This window comes from Mesoplodon densirostris, chromosome 4, assembly GCF_025265405.1.
Source record: "Mesoplodon densirostris isolate mMesDen1 chromosome 4, mMesDen1 primary haplotype, whole genome shotgun sequence".
Lineage (NCBI taxonomy): Eukaryota > Metazoa > Chordata > Mammalia > Artiodactyla > Ziphiidae > Mesoplodon > Mesoplodon densirostris.
The window spans coordinates 107968569-107991467 of record NC_082664.1 but is presented as its reverse complement, the minus strand read 5'-3'; the positions used below and the strand labels follow the sequence as shown (position 1 = coordinate 107991467).

At 41.4% G+C, this 22899-nt stretch overlaps 1 protein-coding gene across 3 annotated transcripts in view; it reads left to right on the top strand.

Moving 5' to 3' along the window:
- Nucleotides 1–22899, top strand: part of TTC23 (tetratricopeptide repeat domain 23) — a 111737-nt gene that overhangs the window by 24428 nt on the left and 64410 nt on the right. For 2 of the 3 annotated variants that reach the window (XM_060096902.1, XM_060096901.1), the window contains exons 2-5: nt 4205–4404; nt 13273–13396; nt 16749–16899; nt 17089–17214. In XM_060096902.1, coding sequence (XP_059952885.1) covers nt 4249–4404; nt 13273–13396; nt 16749–16899; nt 17089–17214 — 557 coding nt within the window. In that variant the 5' untranslated portion in view covers nt 4205–4248. The remainder of the gene's footprint in view (nt 1–4204; nt 4405–13272; nt 13397–16748; nt 16900–17088; nt 17215–22899) is intronic. The other variant, XM_060096903.1, reaches the window with a different exon arrangement.

Below are 22899 nucleotides of genomic sequence, written 5' to 3'. Positions count from 1 at the left end.
AGAGACAGAGAAAGAGAGAGAGGGAGAGAGAGAGGGAGGGAGAGAGGGAGGGAGGGGGGAGGAAGGAGGGAAGGAAGGAAAGAAAGTTATTAAAATAAAATTATTTTTAATTATTAAAAATTTTTAAAAGGAAGAAAGAAAGAAGAGAGCAGCCAAACCAAAAAGCAAATCCACCAATGATAACAAGCACTAAAACTATACTAAAAAACCAAAACAATCAAAAAAGAACCAGACAGAACTGTAGGACAAATGGTAAAAGCAAAGCTATACAGACAAAATCACACGAAGAAGCATACACATACACAGTCACAAAAAGAGAAAAAGGAAATATATATATATGTATATAAAAGAAAGAGAGCAACCAAATCAATAAACAAATCTACTAATGATAATAAACCCTAAATACTAAACTATGATAAACATAAAACCAGAAACAACTTAGATGCAGAAAGCAAACCCCAGTTGCTCCCAAAGTCCACTGCCTCAAGTTTGGGATGATTCTTTGTCTATTCAGGTATTCCACAGATGCAGGGTACATCAAGTTGATTGTGGAGATTAACTCCACTGCTCCTGAGGCTGCTGGGAGAAATTTCCCTTTCTCTTCTTTGTTCACACAGCTCCTGGGGTTCAGCTTTGGATTTGGCCCCGCCTCTGTGTGTAGGTCACCCGAGGGCATCTCTTCTTCCCCCAGACAGGATGGGGTTAAAGAAGCAGCTGATTAGGGGACTCTGGCTCACTAGGCATGGGGGAGAGAAGTATATGGAACGTGGGGCGAGACTGTGGTGGCAGAGACTGGCATGACTTTGCAACAGCCTGAGGCATGCTGTGTGTTCTCCCGGGGAAGTTGTCCCTGGATCACGGGACCCTGGCAGTGGCGGGCTGCACAGGCTCTGGGGAGGGGAGGTGTGGTTAGTGACCTGTGCTTGCACACAGGCTTCTTGGTGGCTGAAACAGCAGCCTTAGCCTCTCATGCCAGTCTCTGATGTCCACGCTGATAGCTGTGGCTCGCACCCATCTCTGGAGCTCATTTAGGCGGTGCTCTGAATCCCTTCTCCTCGTGCACCCCAAAACAATTGTCTCTTGCCTCTTAAGTGGGTCCATACTTTTTCCTGGACTCCCTCCCAGCTAGCTGTGGCGCACTAGCCCCCCTTCAGGCTGTGTTCATGCAGCCAACCCCAGTCCTCTCCCTGGGATCTGACCTCCAAAGCCAGAGCCTCAGCTTCAAGCCCCCACCAGCCCTGGCAGGTGAGCAGACAAGTGTCTCAGGCTTGTGAGTGCTGGTCCACACCAATCCTCTGGGCGGGAATCTCTCCGCTTTGCCCTCTGCACCCCTGTTTCTGTGCTCTCCTCCATGGCTCCAAAGCTTCCCCCCCATCCCCCGTCTCTACCAGTGAAGGGGCTTCATAGTGTGTGGAAACTCTTCTTCCTTCACAGCTCCCTCCCAGAGGTGCAGGTCCCATCCCTATTCTTTTGTCTCTGTTTTCTCTTTTTTCTTTTGCCTTACCCAGGTACGTGGGGATTTTCTTGCCTTTTGGGAAGTCTGGGGTCTTCTGTCAGCGTTCATTAGATATTCTCTAAGAGTTGTTCCACGTGTAGATGTATTTCTGATGTATTTGTGGGGAGGAAGGTGATCTCCATGTCTTACTCCTCTGCCCGATTATCTTTTAAAGAGATTTAAATAATATGAAAATATATGAAATATGAAAATATATGAAATAATATGAAAATATGTCTTACATATTTGCCCATGTAAGTATCTTTTTCATTGTTCTTAATTCCTTTGTGTAGATCTATATTTCCATTTGTTATCATTTTTCTTCCTTTTGAAAGACTTCACTTAATATTTCTTGGGAACATTGGGGTACAAATCTGCTGGTGATGTTTTTTTTTAATTAATTAATTAATTAATTAATTTTGGCTGCATTGGGTCTTTGTTGCTGTGCGCGGGCTTTCTCTAGTTGCAGCTAGTGTGGCCTACTCTTTGTTGCAGTGTGTGGGCTTCTCATTGCAGTGGCTTCTCTTGCTGTGGAGCACAGGCTCTCAGCGTGCAGGCTTCAGTAGTTGTGGCACACAGGCTCAGTAGTTGTGGCTCGTGGACTCTAGAGCACAGACTCAGTAGTTGTGGCACACGGGCTTAGTTGCTCTGCAACATGTGGGATCTTCCTGGACCAGGTCTTGAACCTGTGTCCCCTGCATTGGCAGGAGGATTCTTAACCACTGCACCACCAGGGAAGTCCCGCTGGTGATGATTTCTTTCAGATTTTGATCTTGAAAGATATTGTCACTGGTACGGAATTTTAGCTTGGCAATTTTTTTCTGTCCATACTTTAAATATGGTGCTTCACTGTCTTCTCATGTGTGTTATTTCCTCCCAGAAACCTGCTATCATCATCTTTTTTTTAATACTAATATGTCCTTTTTTATGACTACTTTTAATATTTTCTCTTTATCCTGGTTTTGAGCAATTTGGTTATGATGTATCTTGGTGTAGTTTCCTTTATGCTTCTTGTGTTTAGTTTTCATTTAGCTTCTTGAATCTCTGGGTTTTTACTTTTCCTCAAATTTGGAAAAATTTTGGCTGTTATTTCTTCAAACACTTATATTTTTTGTCCCCACTACAATCTGCTTTCCTTTAGGGACTCAAATTGTATATATATTAGGCAATTTGAAGTTGTTTCACAGCTCACTGATCTTTTAAAAGATGGTTTCTGTTGCTGTGTCTGCAAGTTCATGCATCTTTTCATCTGTAATATCTAATCTCCCATTAATCTGATCTAGTGTATTTTTCATCTCACGTATAATTTTCTTATCTAGAAGTTCATTTTGGGTCTCTTTGTATTCCATGTCTCTAGTTAACTTTTTAAACATATGGAATACAGTTATAATAACCTTTAATATTCTTCTCTGCTAACTTAATATCTGGGTCAGTTCTGGGTCAGTTTTGACTGATTATTCTTCTCATTATGGGCCATGTTTTCTTGCCTACTTGCATGCCTGGTGATCTTTCTTTGGACATCAGATTATATGAATTTTACCTTGTTTAATGCTGGCTTTTTCTGCATTCCTATGAACATCCTTGAGTTTTGCCCTCTGATACAGTTAAGTTACTTGGAAACAGTTTTACCCTTTTAGGTCTTACTCTCATGGTTTGTTAAGTGGATCTAAGCAGGGTTCACTCTAGGGCTAATCTCCATTACTGAGACAAAACCCTTCTGAATATTTTACCGTGTACCTCACGAATTATGAGTTTTTCCTGTCTGGTCAGTGGGAACAGGCACCAGCCTTAGTGAGCACCAGACACTTCCTTTCAATCTTATTAGAGGAGTCTTTCTTCAGACTCAAGTAGTTTTCTTACACACGTGCTGGTCAGTATTCTCTCCCCATACTTGAGGGGTGCTAATCTCTGGGGTCCTCTCTGTGCAGCTCTATCCTCTCTAGTATTCTGTCCTGTGAACTCCAGCCACCTTGGTCTCCCCAGATGATCTACTCTATTTCCTCAACTCAGATAGTCCACAGGGTAATTCCGGGTTACCCTGCATGTTCTAGAAACTTTTTCAAAGCAATAACCTGGGGCAATCATGGGTCTCACTTTGTTTCTTTTTTCCATTTCTCAAGTCTGTTGTCCTGTCTCTTGAAAACCATTGTTTCATACCTTTTTTGCCTATGAGTTGTTTTTTGTTGTTTTTGTTTGTTAATTGGTTGGTGACTTTGGGCAAGAGGATAAATCTCATCCCTATTACTCCATCTTGGCTGGAAGTGAAAGTTTAACATGTCATTTTTTCCTGTTTTCAAGGTCACTTGGGATTCAACAGATCTAATCTGAGCTCTTTGAGAACTGTTTGGGCTCAGCTGATTCCTACTGATATATATACATATATATCATATATAATATATAGATACATATATCATATATAAAATATATCAGTATGTGTGTATACACATATACACATACATATATATACATATAATATATAGAGAGAACAAAGAATGTTTGGTTTAGTTAAAACTTGAAATCAGCCTGAAAGAAGTTAGTACTAGCCACTAGGATCTTTTTGGATAGAATGCTACTTATTTCAAAGAAGTCATGAGTGTAGTGTTGAAATTTTCTTAGATTCTAGTCTCAATTTCTAGAAAAAAATGTGTATTTCTAAAAGTAACTATGGAAATTATCATTAACACCTTCGTTTCCTTATTTAAAAATTAGAGGATAATGTATATAAAAATAAGCAAGAATCACAGGAAATTCACATGTCCAACCACCTGGATGAAATTGTTGCTGCCGTCAGCATAACACCTAGAAAAATGCTCCAAAACAAGCTGCCTCAGACAGCACTGTTTCAGCCTCCTCAAGAGAAACTCCACCTCTGTGAAGAGAAAGCAAAGTCCTATTCTAGCAGTCATGAGGTAAGGAGCCTTTCTTTTTATACCTGTACTCTGGTAATTGAGAAGTAGGATACTTTAGGTTGCATTCCTACTCTCAGGAGTTTGGTACAAGAGAAAATATGACAGTGCCTTTTTCATAGTGTGAGTGGGTGTAGTACCTCAGGACTCCAAGCCCAGCACTTGGCACAGTCAACATTATGTTTGCTGAATGAGTGCACAAATGAACAAACAAGTTTTCCCTGACTTCTGACAAGTGTACACTAGACTGACTGGTTGAGATTTGACCTACTACAGTCATTTTCCATCAATCAGTAAATATTTATTGAGCTCCTCCTGTGTGCAAGGTCTAGGCACTGGAATACAGGACAAAGCAGATGAAGTTTCTGCTCTCATGGAACTTATATTTCTTAGGTTCCTAATCTTGTTCTCTGCATACTTCTTTCCCATCTCTCTTCAAAGTTTTATTTATTTACTCATTCATTCAATATGTATTTCTCTACCACCTCTTATGTGTCAGACCCTATTTGTCCAATTATTCACAAAAATTTACTGTATACCTAATGTGTGCCAGGTGCTCTGCAAGTGCTGGGGGCACAGATGGGAAAGCTACAGCCTCTGCCTCAGAGGGATTCATGGTCTGGTTGGGAGATAGATGGATAATGGTAATCAGCATAAGTTCTGTGACAAACACAAGCTTAGGTGGTATAGATGCAAAGCATGGGGAGTGAGGGGAGGAGGGATGGGCAATGACCCTGGAGTCGGAGGAGGGACAGCACTTAAGGCATGCTTCTTGGGATGGGAGTTATTTGGACTGCACTGATAACAGTACTTAGGAGCTGGCCCCAGGTAGGAGAGAGGACAATAGCGTTCTGGGCAGAGGTGGCAGATGGGCAAGAGTTGCGGGTCTGAGGGTGCACAGGTTGTTTGGGGAACTATATGGAACTATCTGGGATGGAGGCTTTAGTTACACAGGGCAGCAAATGAGGTTGGATTATGGGCAGGAGCTGGGACCAGAAGGTGTTCAACACCCAGGAAAAGTTTAGATTTTCTTCTCAGCGTGCTGGAGACTGTCATAGGATTATAAGCAGAAGAGGGCCATGAACAAGTCTGAGTTTCTGAAATGATCCCTCAGACCTCAGATAACTGGGTGGTGGAGGAAGAGAAGGGAGGTAAACTGGAGGAGGGCCAGTTTGCAGGATATTTGCAGTAATCCTGGCAAGGGCCTGAAATATGGCAGAGTCAGTAGAAATGCTGAGATCTTTTTTTTTTATTTGAAGTATAGTGGATTTACAATGTTGTGTTAATTTCTGCTATACAGCAAAGTGATTCAGTTATTCATATATATACATTCTTTTTTCAATATTCTTTTCCATTATGGTTTATCATAGGATATTGATTATAGTTCTCTGTGCTATACAGTAGGACCTTGCTTTCTATATATATATATATATATATTCTATATATATATATATATATATATATATATATATATATATATATATATACACATTCTATATATATTAGTTTGCATCTGCTAATCCCAAACTCCCAGTCCATCCCTCCCCCAATCCCCTTCCCCTTGGCAACCACCTGTCTGTTCTCTATGTCTGTGATTCTGTTTCTGTTTCATAGATAGGTTCATTTGTGTCATATTTTAGAATCCACACATAAGTGATATCATATAGTATTTGTCTTTCTCTTTCTGACTTACTTCACTTAGTATGACAATCTCTATTTGCAAAATGCTGAGATCTTTTGATAAGAATTTGGAAATATGAATCAATGAAACCTGGTAACTGGGGGGGACATAGGGGTTGGAGAGGCAAAAGTGAGCCAGAGAGGGGTGTGTGCAATTCCTGACTTAGGGCTCAGCCAGCCTGGGTGACCCAAGGCTTGTCAGAGCCCTTTGTTATTGTAATGAATACAGGAAGAAGAGCAGGATTATGGAGAGAAGGTGTGAATTTGGTTTTGAAGGTGTGCTTATTCATTATGCAGCAGATATTTATTTAGTACCTACTATGTGCCAGGCTGTGTGCTATGTCAGCCTCAGCTGGCAGCCTTTCTCAACCAGAGGTCTGCAGGAGAACTAAGCCTTAATGCCCTAAGGCATTTGGTGTATATATTTTTATTATTATTAATTTGTATTGGAGTATGGCTGCTTTGCAATGTTTTGTTAGCCTCCACTGCACAACAAAATGAATCAGCCATACATGTACAGATATCCCCTCCCTTTTGGACTTCCCTCCCATTTAGGTTACCACAGTGCATTAGGTAGAGTTCCCTGTGCTATACAGTATGTTCCCATCAGTTGTCTATTTTGTACGTGGTATCAATACTGTATATGTGTCAATCCCAGTCTCCCAATTCCTCCCACCCCATCCCTTTCCCCCTTGGTCTCCATACATTTGTTCTCTACGTTTCTGTCTCTAATTCTCCTTTGCAAATAAGATCATCTATACCATTTTTCTAGATTCCACATATATGTGTTATTATACGATATTTGCTTTTCTCTTTCTGACTTACTTCACTCTGTATGATACTCTCTAGGTCCATCCATGTATCTACAAATGACCCAATTTTATTCCTTTTTATGGCTGAGTAATATTCCACTGTATATATGTGCCACATCTTCTTTATCCATTTGCTGGATAAAGAAGATAGACATTTAGGTTGTTGATAGACATTTAGGTTGCTTCCATGTCCTGGCTATTGTAAATAGTGCTGCTATGAACATTGGGGTACATGCGTTTTTTTGAATTATGGTTTTCTCTGGGTATATGCCCAGTAGTGGGATTGTTGGGTCATATGGTAATTCTATTTTTAGTTTTTTAAGGAACCTGCGTACTGTTTTCCATAGTGGCTGTATCAATTTACATTCCCACCAACAGTGTATGAGGGTTCCCTTTTCTCCACACCCTCTCCAGCATTTATTGTTTGTAGGCTTTTTGATGATGGCCATTCTGACTGGTGAGAGGTGATACCTCATTGTACTTTTGATTTGCATTTATCTAATAATTAGTGATGTTGAGCATCTTTTCATGTGTTTGTTGGCCATCTGCATTTGGTGTATATAAAGAATTAACTTCCCTTCTATGCATCTAGAATGATATCAAAGCATTTTTTGTGTTCTGCCGTTCAGATGAGGAATCCTTGGATTCAGCGGTGAACAGGACAAACAGCTTGCCTGCCCTCATGGAGCTGAGGGGACAGTGAAGTAGAGATTGTGCTAAGTGCTATGGAGGAAACAGAGTGGGCCTATCTTAGGTAAGGGAGGACCTCACTGAGGAGGTGACATCTGAGCTGACACCTAAAGAAGAGAAGGAGCCAGCATGGAGGAGCTGAGGGAAAGGAGTTCTAGGGAGAGGGAACAGCAGCCATAAAATTTATAAGTTTGGCACGAGCGTGACTATGCTTGAAGTGATGATAGGAAGCTTCAGTCTGACATGAAATGTAGTTGGAGAGGCAGCTTACCTGCCTTGCAGGTCTAAGTTAAGTGCTCTAGGAAGCCTTAATGTTTTTAGGAAAGTATTAATATGACATAATTTGCTTCTTAAAATACCATTCTTTGGTAATTTTTTATTTTAAAATACTTTCAGACTTACAGAAAAGTTACAAGATATACCAGTTGTTAACATTTACTTTATTTCTTTATTTCTCACTCTCTCTCTCTGTCATTATTTTTCTGAATATCTGAGAGTAAGTTACAAATGTATGATCTTTTACCCCTAAATACATCAGTGCCTATTTCCCAAGAATAAAGGATATTTTCCTATATAACGATAGTACAATGATTGAAATTAGGAAATTAATATTGATATATATTATTATCTAATCTACAAACATTATCCATATTTCTCTAATTATCTCAATAATATCTTTTATAGAAAAAAAAATCAGCCATGGTCCAATCCATGAAGTCATGTTGACTCTAGTCAACAGTTAGAGCAGTTACTTAGCCTGTCTTTGTCTTTCACAATCTTAGTATTTGTGAAAAGTACTGTATTAGTCTGTTTGGGCTGCTGTAATAGAATACCACAGACTGGGTGGCCTACACAACAGAAACATACTCCTCACAGTTCTGGAGACTGGAAGTCCAGATTAAGGTGCCAGCAGGGCTGGCGTCTGGTGAGAGCTCTCCCCTTGGGTTGCAGACCACCACCTTCTAGCTGTGTCCTCACATGGCCTCTTCTTTGTGCATGTGGGGGAAGGGGGAGAGAAAGGTGTCTCTTTTTATAAGTACACTAATCCTATTGATCAGGGCCCCACCTTTATAACCTCATTTGACCCTAATTACAGCCTTAGAGGCCCTATCTCTAAATACTACAGTGAGAGTTAGGGCTTCAACATATGAATTTGGCAGGGGCCACAAATATACACTCCAATTATTTTGTAGAATACCTCCCAATTTGAATTTGTCATGTGTTTCCTTATGATTAGATTCAGATTATACATTCTGGACAGGAATCCCACAGACCTGACATAAGGCCCTTCTCAGTGCATCATATTAGGAGGTGTATGATGTCGTTCATCTCATTACTATGAGGCTAAATTTGATCACTTGGTTAAGGAGCTATCTGGCAGGTTTTTTCACTGTAGAATTATTATTCTTCCCTTTGTAATTAATATTTTGTGGGGAAATTCATTGATACTGTGAACATATCCTATTCCTCATTAAAACTTCACCCCCTAGTTTATAGCATCCATTGATGATTCTCACCTGAATTAGCTATTACTACAATGTTTGTCAAATGGTGATTCTCTGACTTCAGCATTCTTTCAACATTTGTTTGTTGGCATTCTTTTTATGAGGAAGAGCTTTCCCTTCTTCACACTTTATTGTTCATTTATTTATATCAGTATGGGTTCAAGAAATCCTGTTTTACAAATATGTTACAATCCATTATCATCATCAAAACTTAAATTATTTTGTAGTTGTCAGTGGGAGCCCCTTCAAGCTGGCTTCTGAGTCCTTGATATGCTCCCATGATTCTTTCCTTAATTTCCGACACAATAAGATTTTTCAGGTTCATCTTGTATTTCCCTGCTCCAGCTGTGGATTCAGGGAACGCTGGCTCCTCTTAGAAGAGAATAGTATTGATATTTAGACACCAAGATCTGGGTATTAAATACCCATTTTAAAATATGTATGGCCGGACTTACTGATCCTCAGAGTTGCATATTTTAATATTAAGAAGTTTAAGAAATTCAGGTAACTCAAGAATGATGTTGTGGGAAGAGATATGGACTTTGCATCAAGGAGCTTGACTGTGAGTTCTGACTCTACCACTCGGTGATAAATCATCTCACCTCTCTGGCTTTACATTTCTTCTTTAAATTGAGGTGATCAGACTAGATTATTTCCAAGACTCATCCCAGTTCTGAAATTGTCTTCCTACTCATACTTCTCTTCTGTCTACCTGCTACCCATGCCTGTTGGCTAAAGCCACTGGAACTGGCAGGATAAAGGTTGGAAAATCAAAAGGCAGTATCTGGACTACACATCCTAGCAAATATGAAAGCAGAGGGAGGACAGGCTGCTCTTTCTGTACACTGGTCCCCAATGCAGGTAGTGAAGACCAAGGCCCTGATCTGGGAGGCTGACTCTCAGACTGCATATAGCCCTTCCTTGGAAACTTGTGGTTGGGACAGATTCGCCATCAGATCAGATCCTCCTCTCTTTTTGGCAAACTGTCTATCTAGACTTCTCAATGTTTTCATCACTTCTTTCTTTCTCATACACTGTATTAATTTGCTGTGTGTCTTCAAGGAAGCCATTCCATAAACTTCCTGTCTCTAGAGGCAATAAATAGATGTTTCCCAAAAGAAGAACTACAAAAAGCCAATAAACACCTGAAGATGTTCAGCCTCACTAGCTTTGCAGAAAAAAAAATACAAACTAAAACAAGGAGAAATGAGTTAACTGACAAATTGGCAAGTTAGACCCCAACTAGTGCTTGGCTCTGTGTAAGGTGCATTCCCTGCTCACACAACGTGCTGTAAGGGAGGTGTGGATGGAAGCAGCCTCTAGAGGAAGCACTCCAGCAAACTCTAGCAAAGTCTCAGGATTTTGCACATCCCTTACTCTATTGTCACATTGGAATTCATTCTAAGAAAATGCTTATGGGGCTTCCCTGGTGGCACAGTGGGTAATAACCCTCCTGCCAATTCAGGGGGACACAGGTTCGAGCCCTGGTCCGGGAAGATCCCACATGCCACAGAGCAACTAAGCCCGTGTGCCACAACTACTGAGCCTGTGCTCTAGAGCCCATGAGCCACAACTACTGAGCCCACATGCCACAACTACTGAAGCCCACGCACCTAGAGCCCGTGCTCCACAACAAGAGAAGCCACCGCAATGAGAAGCTTGCACACCGCAACAAAGAGTAGCCCCTGCTCGCCACAACTACAGAAAGCCCGCGTGCAGCATCAAAGACCCAATGCAGCCAAAAATAAATAATAAAATAAATAAATTTATATCTGTAAAAAGAAGAATGCTATTTAAAAAAAGAAAAAGAAAATGCTTATGGATATGAGCAAATCTATCCACACAGGATGTTCAGAGAGAAAAAATTTTAAAACAACCTAAGTGCTCAATAGCTATTGGTTGAGTAACTCACTTATAATATATCCATACAATAAAATGCTATGCAGCCATAAAAAATTATTATCATAGAAGATGACATGGAGAAATGTTCACAAATTGTGAAAAGTTGCAAACCTGTATGTAGCTTATAAGCCTATTTTTAAAAAGAAAAAATATGTATAGATAGATTCATAGAAACTAAGGATAGAGAGAAATTTAGCTGCCTAGTTGTTTCTAAGAGGTGAGATGGCAGGTGATTTTTTATTTTTTTTTTGCTCACCTGAATTTTGATAATGAGCATATATTACTTTTGTAATAAGAAAAATGTTACTATAGGAAAAAGCCACGCCTCCATCTTCCTTCATCACTATGGAGTGAGCACAGTGTTCCCCAGCCTCTCTTGCTAGGTCAGAAAAGCAACTGTCCTGTGGTCAGCTGTCTGGGTATGCATTTTTTGTCAAGAGGAATGTTGTTTCAAGGTGAAAGTGTTTCTAACTCACATGGGAACTTTGTGGAAGTGCAGGTCCTTTGAGCTTAGGCATTGACCGGGGGAGTAGGGGTGGGGGGTGTACTGGGTCTTCTGCTGGGTTTTTTCCACAACCCTGTCCTCGTTCTTACGGTTCTTCCTCTGCTTTGCCCCCTTCAGCTTTGTACCTCCCACCTCCTCTTTTGCTATTCCAGCTATCTATTACTGTATCACACTCTAAGACTTAGTGGCATAAAACAAAAACAGCCATTTATTTTGCTCATGAATGCACAATTTGTGCAGAGCTCAGTGAGACCTGGTCAGCTCTGCTCCATGCAGCATCAGCTGAGCTCAACAGGTGTGGAGCATCCGATGCCAGGGTGGCGTCCTGTGGTTGACCAGTGCTGCCACCAGCACATTTCCATGTAGGCCTCTCCGTGGGGCCACTTAGGCTTCCTCATGGAATGGTAGTTAGGTTATTAGTCTTCTGGGGTTGCTATGGCAAAATACCTCAGACTGGGTGGCTTCAACAAAGGAAGTTTATTTTCTCACAGTTCTGGAGACTAGAAGTCTAAGGTCAAGGTGTTGGCAGGGTTGATTTTATTCAGAGGGCTCTCTCCTTGACTCCCACTGTGTCCTCACAATGTGTTTCTCTGTGTGTGCCCATTCCTAGTGTCCCTTTCTCTTCTCACAAGGACACCAGTCATATTAGATTAGGGCCCCATCCTGACAGCCTCACTTTACCTTATTCACCTCTTTAAAGGCCGTCTCTCCAAATACAGTTATATTCTGAAGTACTTAGGACTCCAACATATGAATTTGGAGGTGGGAGACACAATTCAGCCCATAACAAGTTCCAAGAGTGAGTAAAAAGTGGAAGCTGCCAGTTCTTTAAGAACTGGGTCTAAAAAGTGGCGCTGCATCATTTCCTCCATGTTCTTTTAGCCAAACAGTCATAAAACCCAGATTCAAAGAAAAGGGGACATAGACCACCATCTCTGTATGGAAGGAGTGTCAAAGAATTTTGGAGCTGTATTTTAAAACTACCAGTCTTGGGCCTCCCTGGTGGCGCAGTGGTTAAGAGTCCGCCTGCCGATGCAGGGGATACGGGTTCGTGCCCCGGTCTGGGAGGATCCCATATGCCGCGGAGCGGCTGGGCCCGTGAGCCATGGCCGCTGGGCCTGCGCATCCGGAGCCTGTGCTCCGCAACGGGAGAGGCCACAACAGTGAGAGGCCCACATACCGCAAAAAGAAAAAAATAAAAAAAATAAAATAAATAAAAAAAATAAAACTACCAGTCTTGCTTTAAGTATATTGCTGCTCTAAGCTGACCTGGAGCTAGAATCCATGGTTTGTTATTCTCTTTGTCCTGGCTCCAGATGAAAATGTGCTTTAATCCCTTAATGAAATCTGTTTGTAAAGTCCTGCTGACCTCATTTGCTGTGCTAATATCCCAGCTGCTAAAGAAGTTGTTTGAATTGAGAACTAATGGGTGTTATTTGAAAACTATCACCATTCGCCACACTTGTTGTGCCTGAATATGTAGTAGCTGTTCATTGATGGGCAGCGCCTTTACTCCATAATGTTTTTCACTATTTACTATAAATTTAAATGTACTATAAATTTTACTTTTTTTAATATATATATTGTCTATTTCACCCGACCAGATGAATATCCTGCCATCCAAGACATCTTTGTTTTGTTCTCTAATGTATCACAAGTCCTTAAAACCATGCCCGGCCCATAATCAACACTCAATAAGTGTATATTGAATGGATAAAAATACAAGTTGATTTTGTGCTTTGCTATCTAACTGGTGAGCCCATTTCCCTTCCTCCAGTATAAACAGGCTCTCCAGGAGCTTATGCGCTGTGTGGCGCTGACAAGGATCTGCTATGGTGACTCACACTGGAAACTGGCCAAGGCGCATGTTAACCTGGCTCAGGCCTACCTCCAGCTGAAAGGTGAGTCTGCCTCAGGCTGAGGAGGATTGGCTGGTTGGTTTCTGCTCTTTTCCTCAAATTTGGCTAAACTTTAGAAGGATCAGGTTTTCTTGGACATTCTCCTCTCTACACATTGAGAGCTATTTCCTCTCACAGAGAGTCAATAAGATTTTTTAATACAATATGTAAAAAAGAGAAGGAAGATTTTAGCCCTCTGAGCTTTGTTTTTTATGATCTTAAAAGTAGTTCTTGGGAGATAATTAACTTGTTAGCTTTGAAGGCATTGTAGAAATGGCCCAGGGCGTAGAGTTGGGGCCTAAAATAGGATCCATTCACATATGTATTGATGGAAAGTCTCTTGCATATAAGTGACACCCCCCCCCAAAAAAAGGCTAAATCAAGCTGGCAATAAACAAAAGGTAATTCATTGGCCCATACACTTAAAAATCCAGGGGTAAAACTTATTGTAGACTTAGCCAGATCCGTTCCTCCCTTTTCACACCACTTAACTCTGTTTTTCTCTGTATTGGCTCCATTCTTAGCCAAACTTTGCCCACATGGTGGCAGCAAGTTGCCAGCAGCTTTAGGTTTCCTTCCTCAGCATTCCCAGGAAAAAAAGAGTGTCTCTCCTCCAAAATCTCAGGATTTGGGGATTCTTATTGGGCTGATGTGGGTTGTATGCCAAAGACAAGAAAGAGTCTGATTGGCTAGACCTGCCTTTTGGCTCCACTGGATCCTTGGGGGGAGGCTGGCCTTGGCTAAATCACAAGGACTGAATGTGCAGGGGCTGGGCATCCTCAAAAGAAAACAGGGGAAGAGAGAATGGATGCAGAGAAGGCAAAAACATGGACTGGCAACCTAGGACAAGAGGTACAAGAGTACATCGCTGTACTCTGTTTCTTCAATTGAAAAGCGATGATAATGATGATGATATGATGGCACTGACTTCCCAGGATTGGCCCAGTGAATAAATAAACAAACAGAAGTGAAAAACACCACAATGCTAAGCACACAATTGCCACCCAATAAATTTAGCCAAATCTGATTATAGATTGCTCCTACCTGTTAGATCAAAGACTATTAGAGGGACTTCCCTGGCGGCGCAGTGGTTGAGAGTCTGCCTGCCAATGCAGGGGACACCGGTTCGTGCCCTGGTCTGGGAGGATCCCACATGCCACGGAGCAACTAGGCCCGTGTGCCACAACTACTGAGCCTGCGCGTCTGGAGCCTGTGCTCCGCAACAAGAGAGGCCGCGACAGTGAGAGGCCCGCGCACCGTGATGAAGAGTGGCCCCTGCTCACCGCAACTAGAGAAAGCCCACGCACAGAAACGAAGACCCAACACAGCCAAAAAAAAAAAAAAAGACTATTAGAGCCAGAGGGGACGTTGGAGATCATCTAGTTCAAACCATACCCCTATACCCCCTATTTTCTAGATTCAGAGGAAACAACTAGTTTGAGTTGAAACAGCTTGCCCCAGGTCACACTATTAATAGATAGCTGATCTGCGACTCAGACCTAGGATTTTGGTTGCCAGTACCAGTGTCCTAGCATCGGGGATTTTTTTTTTTTTTTTTTTTTTTCTTTTTGCGGTATGCGGGCCTCTCACTGTTGTGGCCTCTCCCGTTGCGGAGCACAGGCTCCGGATGCGCAGGCCCAGCGGCCATGGCTCACGGGCCCAGCCGCTCCGCGGCATATGGGATCCTCCCAGACCGGGGCACGAACCCGTATCCCCTGCATCGGCAGGCGGACTCTCAACCACTGCGCCACCAGGGAGGCCCCGGGGATTTTTTTTTAATGATGCTTTTCTTCCACAGTCTGCTACCTTTCTGCATTATAGTCTTTCTTTCTCATTTTAAATAAAAGCAGTATCTACTATTTATTAAGGTCTTATTGAGTGCCAGGCACCATGCTATTTTCCATGTATAATTTCCTTCAATCTTCACCACCGTGCTATGAGGTGGGTAATGTTATTATCCCTGTCTACAGTCAGGGAGGCTGGGGCCAACATTTCAGGTAAGTGGTGGAGCAGGGAATTCACTCTGAGCAGTCTGATTTCAGAGCTAGTGTTCTTGAACCTCAACCCATGCTGCCTCTTGTAGATTGAGTTCAAGTTTCTTGAGGAAATGGACCAGAATTCATCATGTCTTTTATAATGTTGCACACATTATTGGCCCTAATAAATTTCTGGTAGGTTGATTGTGTACTTTTTTTTTTTTTTTTTTTTTGCTGTACGCGGGCCTCTCACTGCTGTGGCCTCTCCCGTTGCGGAGCACAGGCTCCGGACACACAGGCTCCGCGGCCATGGCTCGTGGGCCCAGCCGCTCCGCGGCATGTGGGATCCTCCGGGATCGGGGCACGAACCCGTGTCCCCCGCATCGGCAGGCGGACTCTCAACCACTGCGCCACCAGGGAGGCCCCTGATTGTGTACTTTTTTAAAAAATAAGACAAAATTCTGTAAGTGTTCCTATAGGAATAGCATACCCTGGATTTTCTCCCTCAGAAAATATATTGTTTTATAGACATAGGAACAGAATGAATTTCATAATTTGACAGCTCTTTTTAGAGATTTGAGATACAATTCCATGTAATGAAGAACGTAAGACCAGGAGTATTAGGATGTGGGTGGAAGGGTGTGTCACTGTGGGGAAGAAGATGGGGATGTGGGAAAATGAAAAAACCTGAGACCTAAATAGTGATCCTCAGTGTCACCTTTACCACAAATGAATATGCCAATGGAAGAACGCTGGAACCCACTGGGAATTAGTTCTTGGTAGTAACTGTTTTTAAACTTCATTTGATTCATATCAGTCTATTACCACATAGAAATAAGAGATTGTAGCACATCAGCCCCTTACCTCATTGGAATTCTTTGTCAGTTTTTATAGATATCATCATATTTGTATTATATTAAAATAACTCTCTAAAGTTATGATTATGGATGGGTGAGCAGAAGATTCAGAATTTTTAGTATTTCATTAAGATTGCTGTCACAAAGCCAGGATTAAAATTCATGAATATTTTATTTCCTACCCAGAATGCTGTAGTCTTTGTATTCCATTTGTTTTTTTATAATTATTCATAACATTTTACGTCTGACATTGGTAAAGTTTCAAAGCTGTTCAATTCCTGCTCATTTTGATTATTTCTAAAAAGACCAGTGTGGGAAAAAATTTTTATCTTGAGTCCTAGGTGTGAAACCCTTCTTTGTTTCTTATAGTCATGATCGTATTTCATGCTGTCCCGATATATCTCCATGTGCCACTTGATGATATATGAAGGAGACCTCATTAGATTCCCTGGCCAGAGATAACTATATTCCTGTCGAGCTGAAATGAAAGAGAAACTGAGACTGCTTTTTCTTTGTCCACAGGACTGTCACTGCAAGCAAAACAACATGTGGAAAAAGCCAAAGAAATCCTCACCAACTCCATTGTGCATCCCTACAATGATAATACAGATGTTTTCAAGTGTTCGGTTGAGTTATTCCATACCATGGGGAGAGCCTTACTGTCCCTTCAAAAGTATCCTTTTGCCTCTAATCTTTACAAATAGAAATACCGTTCATAATGCTTATAGTTAATTTTTAAGGCCAAATCAAAAGCTGACAGGTGACTCAGGAAGGGTGATGGGAAGTATGAGAGCCAAGGATGTCCAGGAACTAGGGCCCCAGAATGTAGCACCAAGTGTAAGGTTTCCTGAACACAACTCAGGTTTAAGGAAGCTTCAGAGAATTTGACAAAAGCAGAGAGACTTTCAAAGGAGCTGCTGCAATGTGGAAGGATTATAAAGGAAGAATGGATAGAAATTCAAACGCAGATCAAATTGTCATTTGCACAGTAAGTTTTCAGTTTAGGACTTTTTGTATACGTGATTCCTGGAGGTTCTTTGCCAGAAGACTCTGTCTTCAGGCAGGAGGAGCTTCTGCATGGTGCTGTGTCGGTGGCTTCTCCATGGCCATTGTCCAGAATTAAAAGAGGAGGACGACTTTCACATCAGAGCAGCCCCAACCAAGACATGTACATCAGTGGCACTCTTCACTAAATGTGTAGTGCTCTCATACCCACCCCTGGGTCCTAGAGTCCTGATGTCATTCTCTTGACTTTCTATTTCTTGCCTGCTCTCCCTGCCCCTCTCCTCCTGCCCTTATTTCCTTCCCTCCCCTCCCCACACCCCCATCTTCCTTTTTCCCCCTACTGTTCTAGTCTAAAATATTTCAATACATTAATTTTACGATTAGGGCCTCAAAGGAGAAAGATCTTAGAGATATATGAATCCATGAGAATGAGAAGATTGTTCCTTGTTCTCCCTACACCCAACCCACACTCACCAAATAAACCCAGGTGGAAGAGATATAATGGTTGGAGCCTGAGGGAGAAGGGGCCTTGGGTAGTCAGCACATTTATCCCTCTCCAAAGGCCAACTCCAAGCCAATTGCCCAGAGCAGTGGGGTGACAGAGGATGTACCCACTCTTTGGAAGGATGTGTTTGTGGGAGGAAGAGGGCAGAGAAAGGTCTATTCTAGAAGAGGCAGAGAATCCCCAGCAGACCTACACGGCAGCCTTTAACCAAGCCTGGAAGAATTCAGTGTAAATTAATAATCAGACTACACGTATACGTTGATTCCCAAGAGAACTCAGGGACCCAGTGGACTCATTTTAAGAAGGAAAGGGCCCTGAAGGAGCACACCTAATGCTTCCATATGAATGGGAGCTGGGAAGGACTAACTTTGACTCATGCTTTTAAAGATATTTTTGTGATCATAAGTCCACTCTTGTTAATTTGTTTGTTTGGGAGTGTTTTTGGATATGAAGTGCAGAGAATTCATCAGTCCATGCAAACCTTTGGTACACTTCTTTTTTTAACATTTTTAAAAATTAATTAATCTATTTATTTTTGGCTAAGTTGGGTCTTCATTGTTGCACGTGGGCTTTCTCTAGTTGCGGCAAGGGTGGGGGGCTACTCTTCATTGTGGTGCGTGGGCTTCTCATTGAGGTGGCTTCTCTTGTTGCAGAGCACGGGCTCTAGGCACGTGGGCTTCAGTAGTCGTGGCACGAGGGCTCAGTAGTTGTGGCTTGCAGGCTCTAGAGCGCAGGCTCAGTAGTTGTGGCGCACGGGCTTACTTGCTCCATGGTATGTGGGATCTTCCTGGACCAGGGCTTGAACCCACGTCCCCTGCACTGGCGGGTGGATTCTTAACCACTGTGCCACCAGGAAAGTCCCTGATGTGCTTTTTTTTTTTTTTTTTTTTTTGCGGTACGCGGGCCTCCCACTGCTGTGGCCTCTCCCGTTGCGGGGCACAGGCTCCGGACGCGCAGGCTCAGCGGCCATGGCTCACGGGCCCAGCCGCTCCGCGGCACGTGGGATCCTCCCGGACCGGGGCACGAACCCACGTCCCCTGCATCGGCAGGCGGACTCTCAACCACTGCGCCACCAGGGAAGCCCCCTGATGTGCTTTTTTTAAATTGATTTTTTCCTTCCATCTCTGATCCTTACTCTCATTCTGTCACATACAGATCATAGATAACCTTTTTTTTTTTTTTTTTTTTTTTTTTTTGCGGTATGCGGGCCTCTCACTGTTGTGGCCTCTTCCGTTGCGGAGCACAGGCTCCGGACGCGCAGGCCCAGCGGCCACGGCTCACGGGCCCAGCCGCTCCGCGGCATATGGGATCCTCCCAGACCGGGGCACGAACCCGTATCCCCTGCATCGGCAGGCGGACTCTTAACCACTGCGCCACCAGGGAGGCCCCATAGATAACCTTTTTAAACGATGATTTATGTCTTTAAATATGTATCTCTGAATAATAAATAGCATTGTTTTCTGTATTTATACGTTTTAGGTTTATATAAATTTGCAGTATGTGTCTCACTCTGTTTCTCACTTCTGTCCACTCAGCACTGTTTTTAGTTGTTGCTGCTGGCTGCTTTGTTGTGCTCCATAGAATGCATCTGCCATCCTGTGCTTGTCTGTCATCCTAGCAGTGGGCATTCAGCTCATCCCTAGCTCCCAGCTCCCACAATGGTGCTGCCATGAACATCCTTGTGCAGCTCCACTTAGGAGGCTCAGAGAGACTTTTCTGAGTTTATACTCTAAGGGTAGGATTGCATGGTCACAGGGTACACTCATACTTCAAGTTCACCACACACTGGCCAATTGCTACACCCATCTGCATTCCCACTTGTGGGGCACGTGGGTTCCTGTTTTCTCACATCCCCAGCAATGTTTGGCATTGTTGGTCTTTCTAACCTTTGCCACCTTGATGCATATATGTGCTTAATTACTTTTCAATTCTACTTATGTTTCTCTTATTAGTGAGTTTGAGTACCTCTTCATATACTGCTTAGCCATTGGATTCCCCTTCTGTGAAGAGCCTGTTAGCATTCTTTCTCATTTTTCTTTTGGGGTTTCCTGTGCTTTTCTTATTGATAATTGAGATTTTCTTATATATTATAAATTAGCGATATTACAAATATTTTCTTATATTGCTCATTTATTAATTTTGTCTATGGTGTTCTTCATGGCATGGAACTTAATTTTTCTAGAGTCAAATCCATTAATTTTAACCTTATGATTTATGCTTTGAGAGTTTATTTAGAAAGACTTTCCCACCCAAATATCAAAGATATTCTCCAAAATGTCCATGTGAGTCTTGCTTTAACCTATCCCACATGTTTTAACGTGTAGCACTATCACTCACATAACTTAGTTTATAAATTACTCTGTAATCCAGATATTATTCAAATGATGTGTTCTAGTTTGCATATATATGGGGTTTTTTCAAGATATTCTGATGTTACTGATTTCTAATTTTACTGCATTGTGGGCAGAAACATATTTGTGTAGTATCAACTCTTTGAAATTTACTGAAGCTTCCTTTGTGACCTAGTCCATAGTCAATTTTTGTGAATGTTCCAAGTATGCTACAAGAGGAAATTGTATTCTTTACCTGTTGTGTTTAAGGTTCTAATAAATCTGTATTAGGGTAACTTTATTAATTCTGTTACTCAGATTTATATATATTTTTACCTTTTGCCAATTTGATACATTAGTTTTTAAGGTAAGTGTGCTTAAATTTCGAACTATAATTATTGATCCATCTGTAGCTTCCCATGATTCTGCCAGTCATTTTTAAAATATATTCTGATATATTCTGTTCCATGGGAGGAGAGTTAAACAGCCTGTCTTCTTAATCTGTTATTTTATTTGTGAGTATATATTGTTCTTCCTCATCCCCTATGTCTGTATCTATTTTGCCTGATATTAAAATTGATACTTTAGCTCTCTTGGTAATAATTTTCCTATAATACATTTTTCCATCTCTTAATTTTCAATCTTCATATTTTTTTGTTTTAATTACTGATATATTTGAGTTTTTAAATTTCCTTTTGTCCTACCTGTTTTGTGTTCCTTGCCTTCTCCTTTCTTGCCTTCCTTTAGTTTAGTCAAATATTTTTGTCATCCCTTTCCCTATCTATTAACTGGTAAGTTATACATTATTTTATTTTTCTTCTAGTGGTTACTATAGAATTTGTCGCTTGTATCCCTGACTTATTACACTCTAATGCAATTAGTCAATTAACCACTTTCTGGACAATGTAAGGGACTTTGAGTATGTTAATTCTCTCTTCCCTTCTGCTTGATGTTATGTTGTTTTGTACTTAAATCACCATATGTTTCATACCACAGACAAGAAGAAAGAGGAAGGAGATATTTGTAATTCATATAATTGACAAAGGGCTCATATCTAGAATCTGTAAAGAACTCCTATATATCAATAAAACAAAGACAAACAACTGAACAGAAAAGTGGACAAGAGACTTTTTTTTTTTTTTTTTTTTGGCCGGGCCCTGTGGCTTGCGGGATCTTAGTTCCCCAGCTAGGGATTGAATCATGGCAGTGAAAGTGCCAAGTCCTAACCACTGGACTGCCAGGGAACTCCCTGGCAAGAGACTTTTCACAAAAAAGGATACCCACATAACTAAAAAGCATATTAAATGACATTCCTCTCATCAGTCAGCAGGGAAATGAAAATTAAAGTCATAGGATACTACTACATTTCCACTAACATTGCTAAAAGTTTTTTAAAGCCTAATAACATCAAGTTGGCAAGTATATAGTGCTCTCATAGGTTTTCTCAGATGTGCTTGTTTAGAATATATTTGGTATAACTACTTTAGAAAACTGGCATTATTACTAAGTTTAAATGTTTGAATACCCTATGACCCAGCAGTATCACTCCCAAATATACACCCAACAGAAATGCATACATATGTTCACCAAAAGACACAGCCAAGAATGTCCAAAAGCTACGTGTTATTTGTAATAGCCAAGGTCTGGAAACAATCCAAATGTTCATCAGCAGTAGAGTAGATAAAATTGTGATCTGTTCATACAAAGAAAATGATGAAACAAACTCCTATGCTTAACATGATGGATGACTCCCACAAACATAATGTTTGTGAAAGAAGCCAGACTAAAAAGAATTCATACTGTATGATTCCGTTTATGTAACAGAGGAGGAAGGGAATAGTGACTGGGAGGGCCTACCAGTCCAGAATTTCTTCCTGCCCAGAAGTAGGTATTCTTCTTATATTGTAAAACAGAAAATATAAAGATATGAGGTCCAAGATATGATATTTGTTGCCTATGTTGAGACCTGACTAATATTAGCACTTAATGTTGAGCACTTGCTACAAAATTGAGTAAATTACCCTCTGCCAAAATCCACCACCTCCTGAATGCTTTCCAAATTATCAGTACCAAACCTTGTCAGCAGATGGCGGGCCTTGTACACATATGTGCTGAATACCCAACAAGAATTTAAGTTAATGTTCCAAGCTGTCCTACAGTTTTATGTTTAAGGGAGTTGTTTTAAACTTCACTGCTTCTTTTCGTCCTGATTCTTCACTGTAACATATTCATTGGAACATGCATGTTTAAACTGCATGGTTTTCATGCAATCAGTTTGTTTCCTCAGTGAAGTGTGAATATTTTGTCCAAACCGATCTGCTTTAGAAAGTAACAAGTCTTTGGTTTTGTACATTTCTACAATTATGCTCACAACCACAAGGGCTTTTTCTTTTGCCTGGTCTTGGAAGTGGAAGACCGGGATAATTTCTTAGGCAGCTCTCGCGGGATTTGTGTTTCTCTTAAAAGGGTATCTTTCAGTGAATCCTCTTCCTCCTCCTGCCTCGCCTTTTACGGTGCCCATCAGGCTAGGCCAGTTCTTTTCTCCTTGGGCTGACAGATAAGGGCTGCAGGGTGACTCACGCTCAGTGCCTTCCATCCCTAACTGTGGCCTGAAGCTTCATTGCTTCTACCTGCCCTTCTCTGTTCCAGCACTACTTCATTCAGTAATTATTATTAACTTTGGAGAGTGAATCCAAATCTTGTGTTCCTATGTGTGCAGTTGTTTTTTCAAATGGGGCCAAGGTAGTCACTAATGAAAGCAAGCAAATTTTTTCCAGTGTTAAGGATTATTTTCTATCCTGGTTACTGGTAGATAGATTCCCCAGAGACATAG